At 42.7% G+C, this 12753-nt stretch overlaps 2 protein-coding genes across 2 annotated transcripts in view; both read left to right on the top strand.

Annotated features, from left to right (window-relative positions):
• Positions 1–388: 388 nt before the first annotated feature.
• On the top strand, positions 389–8818 carry LOC121537894 (indian hedgehog protein-like). The gene is made up of 3 exons (XM_041845537.1): positions 389–1382; positions 5709–5970; positions 6185–8818. The coding sequence occupies exons 1-3, from the start codon at positions 1071–1073 to the stop codon at positions 7039–7041; spliced, it is 1431 nt and encodes a 476-aa protein (XP_041701471.1). The 5' UTR covers positions 389–1070; the 3' UTR covers positions 7042–8818.
• A 2795-nt stretch (positions 8819–11613) lies between these two features.
• Positions 11614–12753, top strand: part of LOC121537893 (histone-lysine N-methyltransferase 2D) — a 43017-nt gene continuing 41877 nt past the window's right edge. The window contains exon 1 of the mRNA XM_045206812.1: positions 11614–12583. The gene's annotated coding sequence lies outside the window, so the exon portion shown is untranslated. The remainder of the gene's footprint in view (positions 12584–12753) is intronic.

Raw genomic sequence — 12753 nt, 5'->3', positions numbered from 1 at the left:
AGTATATTTTATTAGGTTAAACAATAAACTCTAACATATGCCTATTTTTATAAGTCCTTTGTATCCCATGGTTGTATGTGTTAAATGTGTTGTTGTCGAACAAGTAGGTTAATAGCGCCCCTGGTCGACCTCTCCAAATGTATGTGTGTAATAAGATGTACCAACATCACCATAATATTTAATGCGGTTATCTTCACCTCTGCCTCTTGGGAGGGAAAAAGACCGGTCAAGTCCTACTGTATAACAACATAAAGTCCGGCAATAACGTAAGTGGAGGCGTGTGCTGTCTGGGTGGGAGCGTGCATAGGAAGGGAGGGCAATCTTGTCCAGACACTTATAAGAACCCAATGGCTGGAGCACGGCGGGCAGGAGCGCTTCAACACGACACGAGACACAAGTGGACGAACAAAACGTATCAGGCGCATTGCTGGAGGCAGGAATGGGATGAGATTCTGAGAATGCGATCAGGAGAATTCGCAGAGGAGATATTTTACAGAGACGCAACAGTGAGGTAGGTGCGCGTCAGGTTTGCTTATTGCTGAACTGCCCGGGGACTGGAGAGAGAGAGGCGGTAGGTAGGTAGGCGACTGGAAGCTCGAGAAACACCTGCTTGGCAACAGGTACCAGTACCTCCAAAGACTGATAAGGATGACATCTATTTATTTTTCATTAATTGTGAACAGCATAACGGATGACAAATCTGAAACATTCTGGAATGGAAAAATCGTTTTCAAGTGTCATAAATTATTAGGGGAGTAATCAACAAAACATTAAACTAAATGAGCAAGAGGATATAACAGTTCAGTAGAGAGTAACTCTGAAGTTCCTTTTAAAGGGTCAAGATGGATTTTTACAGAAGAATGGCGTCCCTGTACTTCCAGTGTGGATTCTGATCCATAATGGCCAACCTTGCTCTATAGAAACATTATAACTCCTTTACAACTCATGATCTGGAATGGACCACCACCTAAATTTGACCACCATCATTCAAATGCCATCAAGTGCTGGAGACGGGGCTTGCTCAGTGGGCACGGTGGGTCACTGATACCAGGGACCCAGAACTCTTCCCAATGAAGGTGTCCTCCTGGTGGGAAAGCCTGGCACGGCTTGGCCTGCTCGCTATCTTCACATGGAGCTCCCTGGTCCAGGGGTGCGGGCCAGGCCCTGGGTATGGCAACCGCCCTAGGCCCAGGAAACTCACCCCCATGCCTTACAAGACCTCCTTCCCCAAACTTTCCGAGAACAACCTAGGTGCCAGCGGGAGGGTGGAGGGCAAGATCACACGTAACTCAGAACGCTTTAATGAACTGGTGTGTAACTACAACACTGATATTATCTTCAAAGATGAGGAGAAAACCCTTGCTGACCGCTTCATGACCAAGGTAAGACTAGTTGAGAGACTGGGTCAGACAGTGTTTGTAATGGTTAATCAAGTTCAATTATCTCCAGGTTTAAGTTTGATTTTGTATGACATTTACTGTGTGACAACGTCAAGGTCCCATCGACTCACTTGGTGCCCTTTCCATTTACCCTTTTAAGTCACTGGTCACTCATGACTGTGTGGTACAGTAATGTAGTTAGTATTAGACAGGCCGATAGGAGGATACTCTTTCAGTGCGGGGAAACGGGTTCTCTGTTGCAGCTCATAAGGGGAATCCCTCTGCTGGATGATTGATGAACTACAGCAGGTAGTGGCATACAGATTTTTTTATAACTATTGTCAAATCAAATCAAATCAAATTTTATTGGTCACCTGCGCCGAATACAACAGGTGCAGACATTACAGTGAAATGCTTACTTACAGCCCTTAACCAACAGTGCATTTATTTTAAACAAAAAAAGTAAGAATAAAACAACAACAAAAAAAGTGTTGAGGAAAAAAAGAGCAGAAGTAAAATAAAGTGACAGTAGGGAGGCTATATATACAGTAAAATAAAGTGACAGTAGGGAGGCTATATATACAGGGGGGTACCGTTGCAGAGTCAATGTGCGGGGGCACCGGCTAGTTGAGGTAGTTGAGGTAATATGTACATGTGGGTAGAGTTAAAGTGACTATGCATAAATACTTAACAGAGTAGCAGCAGCGTAAAAAGGATGGGGTGGGGGGGGCAGTGCAAATAGTCCGGGTAGCCATGATTAGCTGTTCAGGAGTCTTATGGCTTGGGGGTAGAAGCTGTTGAGAAGTCTTTTGGACCTAGACTTGGCACTCCGGTACCGCTTGCCGTGCGGTAGCAGAGAGAACAGTCTATGACTAGGGTGGCTGGAGTCTTTGACAATTTTGAGGGCCTTCCTCTGACACCGCCTGGTATAGAGGTCCTGGATGGCAGGAAGCTTGGCCCCAGTGATGTACTGGGCCGTACGCACTACCCTCTGTAGTGCCTTGCGGTCAGAGGCCAAGCAGTTGCCATACCAGGCGGTGATGCAACCAGTCAGGATGCTCTCGATGGTGCAGCTGTAGAATTTTTTGAGGATCTGAGGATGTGTTCTTTCCTTGTGACATTTTCAGGATTCATTATCAGGAACTCCAATCCACAACTCCAACTTGATAAACTGATGTTGATTCATTGATCACTTTCCCTGCATTTCCTATTTTGTTATTTCATAAAAGGGAATCAAATAAATAGTGGGCTGGATAGTTACAAGGTTCTAAACCATAGATACTTCAGTAATGGACAGTTTACAGTCTCTGGCTGAACTCTTTTTGTGTGAACTTCTTATTTAATCAAATAATTCTGTCCCAGGTGTCTAATATTCCCCCCTCCTTCTTTATAAGATGGGGGGATCAGGATGTAATTTAATATGACTCTCTGGGTGAATGTGTTCCAACTCACGGTGATCATTTCCTCTTAATCTTTAACCAAAGTCTTTGTTGCTTGGTAATAAAACGATTCCTCTGGTTATACTGCTCTGTGTGTGCATACAAGGAGGGATTCGTAGGTGAGGCCAGGCAGGTAACCTTGCATAGTGTACATTAGAGTCAGGTATGCCATGTGACTAGGGTTGCAAAATTCCAGGAACTTTCAATACAATACCTGGTCATTCAGAAATCCTGGTTGGAGATTCTGGATTTCCTGCTTATTCTCTCCTGATTCCGGGAATCCTCCAACAGGGATTTAGGGAAAACCAGGGAATTTATTGAAAGTTCCAATAATTTTTATACCCTACATATGACCATTCAAATATGATCAGGAGTTGAGGAGTTGCGACACAGGCACAGCAGCACAGGAACACAGACCTCTCTCATATCTCGTATCTGACCTCTTTAGAATATCAAGGAAGTCACAGTGTGATGTTAGCATTTAGAGTTGAGGCCGTGGAACAATAAACGTATTGTTATTGCTCTCAAATGGCTGGTATTCTCAACTTCTGATGTCAAGTGAGAATCGATCGATATACAAGAGGCGTGTGATCTTGGACATGGGATATTTAAGACATACAATAGGCCTACTGTAATCTTCAAACGAATTGTAAGGTTCTTAAAATTCACCATCATTAGTAACATCAAGACTATCCTTCACAATTGAGCATAACAAAAAATGTTCTTATGTAAATGCAGGTTACTCATGTGGTGATGCTTGGAGTTGAGTATGTGTTCTTTCCTGTTTTTGAAGGAGTGTAGAGTATGTGATGGAAATATGTGGTTGAGTGTGTGTATGCCCTTCTGATGCCCAGTCTGAGGACCAGTGTGTATATGCGTGCATGTACCAATGTGTGTGTGTGTCTGCGTTAGTATGTGTGTGTGTGTGTGTACAGTATGTGTGCATGTGCCCCTCTCTCTGGCCAGATGTGAAAGACATTCTTTGTGTAGGGTTTGGACACTCCGAGGGGTCGCCTATACAAAATTCCCGCCTGCTGAAGTAATGGCACCGTCGGAAAAAAACGACTATTGTAGTTCAATGACAATGAAACGCCTCTCTTCAATGGCATGGCGAGAAAAATGTAGGCAGTTTATTTTGTGTCCCTCATTCTTTTCTTACTCTGGCTGCCACATTCTCAAGTGCATGCCCATGCATTCTTCCCCTTTGTATCTCTGCCCTCTCACTTAGCCTGGCCCTGGCCTCTTAGCTACGTCTCTCTCTGCCAAGTCTCTCTCTCTCTCTGAAATATGGTTAACGAACTCTGTTCCAACCATAGAGATGTATAGAGATTGCAACGTTGTATCTGTGCCATTATGGCATCGGTGACAGCATCCATTTGAAAGTAGTACAAGCTAATATTGGTGACTTACTGTCCCCTGCAGTGCTGGAGTCTTGAACCTAATCTTGTGTGTCATGAATTTATTGTGGCCACTAGATGGCGGTCATATAGCTTAAAGCCATCAACGAACTAGGCAAACCAATTTGAAGAAGAAAATGCTCTGATCATTGGCTGATCGCGCCCAACCCATAGGAATCCCCACCCAGTTTACTATTTTAAAATGGTGGAAGCCATCAATGGCAATGTCCATGCAAAAATTGGTTATTTCAATTATCTCTATACATCTCTATGGTTCCAATTCCTTGGGAATTGGGACTTTCAGGAGCCAATGCTTCAGAGCCTCTTAAAAGTTTGACTCAGTTTGATGGTCTGTACAGTGAACCTATTACCTAATGTGAGAGTGTTACGTTGTATTAACCAGAGTACAGAGATTTAGCCTCTGACATGAGATATTGGAAACTGCTAAATGGCACATTATATGTATTGGAAACTGCTATTGTGTGATATTACGTTTTTTACATATACATTTTAGTCATTTAGCAGACACTCTTATCCAGAGTGACTTACAGGAGAAATTATGGTTAAGTGCCTTGCTCAAGGGCTCAGACAGATTTTTCACCTAGTCGGCTCAGTGACCTTTCGGCGACCTTTCGGTTACTGGCCCAATGCTCTTAACCGCTAGGCTACCTGCCGCTACCTACCTACCTGTGACATTCAAACATAATGCAGTATGTATCATTGCGGCCCAGTAGTGGGTGTATATCTGGTTCACATTTCTGATCAAATGTCTCAAAGAGGTGACACTGACTCACTGAATGGCCTTAATTATTCCCTCACCCTGCAGAAAAGGCCAAGGAATGTTCTAGAATGGCTACAGCAGCTTTGTGTTCTTATGTTCTGATTGTTTGAGAAAGGTTGGAGAGGGTGGCAGTGGCCTTTAGTAGCTCTGAATACAGAAGAGAAACATTTGATGATGTCAATGGAGAGACAAATTAGCCTGGTTCCAGAACAGTTTCTGTTGCAAAACATTTTGGGAGACCAGGCTAGAGACAAATAACCTAGAGGGGATAATAGGAGGAATACAGTTAGTTACAGTAGTGTTGTGGTATTTGGTATTGATTTACAAGGGGTTGAATGAGACTGTGAGTGAGTGAATATAGAGTCATTGTGGGTGAGGTAGACAGCAGGCTCATATCTACTCTCTGTCTCAAGCAGTTCCTTTTCCCTCGTTAATTAATGATTAAAACAGTCTCTGGTACCTCCGCTCTAAGGGGGTTCATACACGTCAATAGTCCTGGAGTTGCTATTGACAGACCCGCCTATAATGCTGAAAATACTCGCCAATAGCCTATTAATTCTCATAAAAATAAGAGGGCTAATTTAATTGAGAGCAAATGAATGACTCTATTGGCATACAGTAGATACATTATGACAGCATAGTTGAATTGAATGGTATCATATCATATTGTATTAATGAAATGTCTCTCCACCCCTCTCTCCCTGTCCCTCAGCGCTGTAAAGACTGCCTCAACAAACTAGCCATAGCGGTGATGAACCACTGGCCTGGGACGAAGCTGAGGGTGACAGAGGCCTGGGATGAGGATGGCCATCACCCCCCTGACTCTCTTCATTATGAGGGACGGGCCGTGGACATCACCACGTCAGACCGCATCCCAGACAAGTATGGCATGCTAGCCCAGCTGGCTGTGGAGGCTGGCTTCGACTTTGTGTACTATGAGTCCAAGTACCATGTGCATTGCTCCGTCAAAGCTGGTAAGTCAAGTGGATATTAACTGGCATATTTAATACATGACAAATACATTATTTCCAGTGATTTGCCTTTGGATGTATTTGACATTTATTCCTGTCATTATTTTCATACATTCATGCATAACTTATGTCATATTATATCATATCAATGTTATTAAGAAAATATAGTGTTTCAGTCATCTTACAGTAGGTCCTTCTCTATTGATTGCCCCCTCAGATCACTCAGTGACGGTGGAGAAGGGGGGCTGTTTCCCAGGCTGGGCCCGGGTGACCCTGGCCGGAGGGGAACAGAAGACCCTGGCCTCCCTGGAGCCTGGAGACAGAGTGTTGGCCCTGTCCGGGTCAGGACACATCGTCCTCAGCCGCGTCCTTCTATTCCTACACCAAGACCATGAGAGCAGGTCCACTTTCCTGGTCCTGGCCACAAAAGATGGCCGCCGCCTAGCCCTCACTCCCCACCACCTGGTCTTCCTTGCCCCCCAATACAAACTCCACCACAGTGAGTACCAGGCTCAGTTTGCCAGTAGAGCCAAACCGGGGGACTATGTACTCATCCATGGAGCGGACGGCCGAGTACAACCATCCAGGATCTCATCTGTATCGCAGGAGGAAGGGATGGGTGTATACGCACCCCTTACAGAACACGGCACTCTGTTTGTGGGTGGGGTGCTGGCATCCAGCTATGCACTTATAGAGGACCATAGACTGGCACACTGGGCGTTTGGGCCTCTGAGACTGCTGCTGTCATTCACCCAGCTGGTTTGGGGGGAGGGCACACTGGGAGCGCAGGTCACAGAGGCAGAGAGAGAGCACACGAAGACGCCCACTCACTGTAACACTCAACAGAAGAGCCTGAGAGTTTGTGTGAATCAGACACTCAGAAGCCCAGGCGTGTACATGAATACAAATACTTCAGACAGACAAAGCAGTTGGGCTGCTGTACCCATAAACAGAGACATTGAGGGAGGACACTGTGACTCTGTGCAAGAAAAGGTTTTGAGTGTACACTGGTATGCTAGGCTGTTACACAGGCTTGGACAGTTCTTTCTAGACCCTAAGACATTTCATCATTAGGTTAAAGGCACTATAGGTTCAACTCTGGTGCCTGTATACTACTGATAATTTCTACTGTACTCTTACATTTCCACAGTGTCCAACTGATAATTGCTACTGGACTGTTACATTTCCACAGTGTCCAACTGATAATTGCTACTGTACTGTTACATTTCCACAGTGTCCTACTGATAATTGCTACTGTACTGTTACATTTCCACAGTGTCCTACTGATAATTGCTACTGTACTGTTACATTTCCACAGTGTCCAACTGATAATTGCTACTGGACTGTTACATTTCCACAGTGTCCTACTGATAATTGCTACTGTACTGTTACATTTCCACAGTGTCCAACTGATAATTGCTACTGTACTGTTACATTTCCAGTGTCCAACTGATAATTGCTACTGTACTGTTACATTTCCAGTGTCCAACTGATAATTGCTACTGTACTGTTACATTTCCAGTGTCCAACTGATAATTGCTACTGTACTGTTACATTTCCACAGTGTCCTACTGATAATTGCTACTGTACTGTTACATTTCCACAGTGTCCTACTGATAATTGCTACTGTACTGTTACATTTCCACAGTGTCCTACTGATAATTGCTACTGTACTGTTACATTTCCACAGTGTCCAACTGATAATTGCTACTGTACTGTTACATTTCCAGTGTCCTACTGATAATAGCTACTGTACTGTTATATTTCCACAGTGTCCTACTGATAGTTGATACTGTACTGTTACATTTCCACAGTGTCCTACTGATAATTGCTACTGTACTGTTACATTTCCAGTGTCCAACTGATAATTGCTACTGTACTGTTACATTTCCAGTGTCCAACTGATAATTGCTACTGTACTGTTACATTTCCAGTGTCCAACTGATAATTGCTACTGTACTGTTACATTTCCAGTGTCCAACTGATAATTGCTACTGGACTGTTACATTTCCACAGTGTCCTACTGATAATTGCTACTGTACTGTTACATTTCCAGTGTCCTACTGATAATTGCTACTGTACTGTTACATTTCCAGTGTCCTACTGATAATAGCTACTGTACTGTTACATTTCCACAGTGTCCTACTGATAATTGATACTGTACTGTTACATTTCCACAGTGTCCTACTGATAATTGCTACTGTACTGTTACATTTCCAGTGTCCTACTGATAATTGCTACTGGACTGTTACATTTCCACTAATGCTCCTATTTTTTCTTCTGCCCTGTCTTTTACTACAATTTTAAACCTTATGCATCCCGAAAGGGTATATTTGCATCTTACTCACCGGTAATTGCATTGTAATGTATTAATATTGTATCTCCTCTTTTCCATTCAGTAAATGTGTTGACGGTTGGGTCGGGTGCATGTAGAATCGGACTGTCTTCAAAGATAATGTGTTTTAGAAGGCTTTTATACAAGTTCATTCCTGAGAGATGAATGGACTCGCCATAGTAACGGAATCAGCATGTGCATTGTCAAGAATCCATTGTATATGTATCTTATTTAGATAACATCTACAGTATAAGCCAACATACAATGTGGGTTTCCTATAGGCTTTATTATTCTAAAACAATGAGGAAATATGAGTATGTGCCAGAAACAATAAAAGCTTTATTTTTGTACCTTCTGAATCATAATATATAAATGTAGCAATTTATTGTAATTACTATAACTAAGGCCTCATTTGTTATGTTGTCTTTTAAAAGTGTAATTAAACAAATAATCATGCATTATTGTGTAAGGTCAACCCTGCTTGTGTTCCTGTTTTACATGTAGATTCTCTCCGTTAAATCTTTCTGTCTCTCCTAGGGTTTGGGTTTGCAAATTACATTTACAGAATAGAAGATGTTAGAAGATGTTTAATTGATGTAGTTCTCTGCTTGTGCTGTTCTTGTCTATTCATCTTCTGTATTATGTCATGTTTCATGTTTTGTGTGGACCACAGGAAGAGTAGCAGCTGCTTTCGCAACAGCTAATGGGGATACTAATAAAATACCAAAAAGACTACATGAAAAACTTGAGAAACCTGGCACGACCTTCTTGGTGCATGTGTACTGTAGCAGAGAGGGTTAAACCTCAGACATCCAGTAGAACTGGTGGCCCAGTCTACAGTAGTTAATAAGAAACCCAGACTTAATATTCTCCCTTGCTGCCATATCTCTCTGTGTTTATCTTAATCATATTCTCCATCCCGGCTCCTGAGCAATGGAATCTCTACGCTCTGATTCTCCAAGTATTTCACAAGTGTATGTGCAACATAGCTTGTTATAATATAATAATAATAATATGCCATTTAGCAGACGCTTTTATCCAAAGCGACTTACAGTCATGCGTGCATACATTTTTGTGTATGGGTGGTCCCGGGGATCGAACCCACTACCTTGGCGTTACAAGCGCCGTGCTCTACCAGCTGAGCTACAGAGGACCATTGTTAATGGTGATTGTTATATCGGTGAGTTGTGGGTTATGTATTAAGGAGACCTTTTCTGTCATTGCCACTAACTTTCTGGTATTAACCTAAAGGAACCATCCCTTGTTGTCTCTGTTTTGTCACATTGATTTATCTTGAAACGTTCTCCTCTCAGCTCCTTTATCCTCACAGCGTGCACACACACGTACGCACACGTAGATTTACCCAGTGTGGACATCCTGTGATGTGTAATACGAGGTTATACACCCCCTTGTGGAGGACCTGACATCATACTTGTGGATTATATCTACTTTTGGGTCTTTGCAGCTATTGCTCTTATACCTGCCTGTGTAATAATGCAGTAATTACAACAGTAACTAACAACACTTTATTGATACTATTACTAACATACAAATGTACATACAAATGTAGTAATTTAATGCATAGCAATGAGTTATCCAGTCCAGGTAAATTCTCCATCTTCCCATGGTAGCCTCATTCTGGATACTCAATAGGTGCACTCTAATTAATATGGACCTAGTCTAGAAGAAGGAATAGCCTAATTGTTGAGAGAGAAAGACAATACCATATTCTTTCAGCATCATGTTTTGGAAATCATTCAAAGACTACATTGAACCTGGCCAGTGTTGTGTGCAGAATAGGATCATCAGGCCCATTGGAGAGGAGCAGAGTAAAAGTGGGGAGTTGAAATGTGTACAAAATCAAATACATAAAAATAAAAAAAGGAAACAAACTGAATGTCATTGTTCCAGTTAGCGTTGTGTAGTAGACAGCTCACAGATGTGGAGGTATTCCATCCAGGGGATTATCCTTGAGATAGAAGGGGCAGATGGGAATGCACACACTCAATCAAATCAGACCAATGGGAGAAGCCCAACAACATAATACCACAAACCTTTTACCATCTTTGACCAATCACAGCACAGTGTCACAGATTGTCACAGAATCCCGACAAGTCCCGGCCCTCAAAAATCCAATCCAATCCTGCTAAAGCTGAATGGGAGTTGGGTAATCCTGTCAGGGCAACCAGTGTCTTAAGCACCTATTTCGTTATGAAAACCAAACCAGCACAACCAACCATTTATGGTTAGTTGATTCAATGTGGACAGACATGTTTTCATCAATTAAAAATCTGGGTCAAATTCAGTATGGTGAACGGTTGTGAGACACGTACATGTTTCGGTCCTGCATGTGACAAGTCAGGACTCAGGAGTGAATGCTGAGACATGTTTATTGCGTACAATGTTGCAAAACATTGTGCAACATTGCATTGTTGATATGCATATTTTTTGCTCAACTAATGGATACTCTTATCCACAGAAATCCAGCATACAGAAGTATGAAATGTTATGTATGAGTGTGTGTAGATCATGATATAGCATCAGGGCCTTGAATTTGATCCAAGCATTAATGCACACATCCAAAAAAGAGGAATCAGGGATGCCTAATATCCTACCTAGAACTAGGCCTAAGTTGAACAATAACTAAATTGCTAGAAGAAGAATTCTGGATGGGGTGACGACACTGTTGGTACAAGCAGGTAAATGATAGTCAAGAGGGAGTTGCAGTGGTGTAGACCAAAGTGAGAGAGCACCTGATCCTACTAGGAACTAAACTGTACTAGGAACAGGATGGATGTGGGCAGAAAGAGGTTGATTGATTCCTCTGAAAAACATGCAAGATCAGCGGGACATGTTGCCATGTTCTCTGATAAGGGCATGGTAGTGCATGGCCAGGAGACAGGAGTCACCATGGAGCTGCAGGCACACCCGTCGCTATGGGCGGACCATAGGGGGCCGGGCCCGCCCCCCAAAATGCTTGTGCCCCCCCACTTGAGAGAATTTATTATTAAATATACGTACTGTAGGCTAATAATAATTGTGCCCTGCCCTCCCATGCATTTCATATGCCCCCCTTAAGACTGAGGTCTGGCGACTGGTCTGGCTGCAGGCCATTATGAGCCAGTGCTATAGAATGGGAAAGTAGCATACTTGGACTCTGGGAAGAGTGAAGGGGTCATTCAAGGCAAGAAGCCTACCTGTTCAATAGGAGAAGTAGAATTGAATCTGAGTATGTGTGAGAGACAGAGGCAATTATAGCAATAAATACCATAACCTCTCAAATGTAATAAGATAGCCAAAGTATCCTCCTAAAATCTAACATACAACAGAGGCATCCAAAGCCAATCATATTCCATTATTGTTTAATGTGCTCTTCTATACACTTACCACAACGTGCATGGACATTGACCAGTCAGTTTTGTCTTGTTTATTAATTTGCATTGGGCTCAGTGTGATGATCTGACGTATGGTGTAAAAAATGACTTCCAAAATCTCGTCCTACACTCTTAAAGTTAAAACACATTGTTTGCTACCTGCCACACACCGACGTTCATTGTAAAATCAGAATATGCCATCCAATGAAATGTTCTAACCCTGAAAAAGTTAGCTAGCTTGTTGGCTTTGAGCTGAACTTGTTAACTAGCGCGTACAAAATCCTCCATTGCAGACATGAGAAATGTTGTTGTTATTAGCTTGCTAGTTAGCCTCTTGACGGAACATACACAATGACACACTCGTGGTGGTGATCCGGACAGGAATAGCTCGCTAAAGTTCAAGACTTGAGGTGTTGAAAACATTGTTTCAAATATTGCCTGAAAGTTTAACGTTAATAAATTGAGATATTACCCAATTTTGGGTCGAATATCGGATGGCAACTTACTGCAATCTCCGAACCAGTAAACTGCAGAGAAGCTAGCTAACTACCTAATTTAGTTAGCATCAACTCCTAAACATCCCCCTGTGTTTCGGGACATTGGGATATCCATCGTGAATTTTTCTGGAGGATTGGCTACAATTTTATACTCGTCGACCATTGCTTTTTGTTTAACTATTTTCACGGCGTGTTAGCAACTGGCCATCAACTCTGCCTCTCCAGCTCCGTGGCTGGCTGGCTAGCTACGCTAGTTATCCAGCCTGCCAACCCCGTGCACTTCCCCCACTCACCTCCTTCTCCAGCTAGCCCGCTAAGTAAAATGAGGCAAGCATCAACCATTTAACTGTGTAGATTGATACAACTATGGATTGTTTGGATGTATGAGGACACAACCATCACATTGTAAGGTGAGTCATTTGGTTGAATAACATCACTAACGAACTTATTTGACGAATCAATTTCCCTGACCTTTAATGCTAGCTAGGTTGTAGCTAGCTAACGTTAAGTTAGTTGATAAGGATGGCTAACTACACGTTAGCTAGCAACTCCGACTAGCTATGGCATTCGCTAACGAATT

The sequence above is a fragment of the Coregonus clupeaformis genome, chromosome 24 (genome assembly GCF_020615455.1).
Source record: "Coregonus clupeaformis isolate EN_2021a chromosome 24, ASM2061545v1, whole genome shotgun sequence".
Taxonomy (NCBI): domain Eukaryota; kingdom Metazoa; phylum Chordata; class Actinopteri; order Salmoniformes; family Salmonidae; genus Coregonus; species Coregonus clupeaformis.
This window is presented reverse-complemented; position numbering and strand designations above follow the sequence as displayed.

Coding starts and splice junctions, on each gene's coding strand:
- LOC121537894 (XM_041845537.1), top strand. CDS start 1,071: ATGAAGGTGTCCTCCTGGTGGGAAAGCCTGGCACGGCTTGGCCTGCTC. Junction 1,383..5,708: donor CTGACCGCTTCATGACCAAG/GTAAGACTAGTT, acceptor CCTGTCCCTCAG/CGCTGTAAAGACTGCCTCAA. Junction 5,971..6,184: donor GCATTGCTCCGTCAAAGCTG/GTAAGTCAAGTG, acceptor TTGCCCCCTCAG/ATCACTCAGTGACGGTGGAG.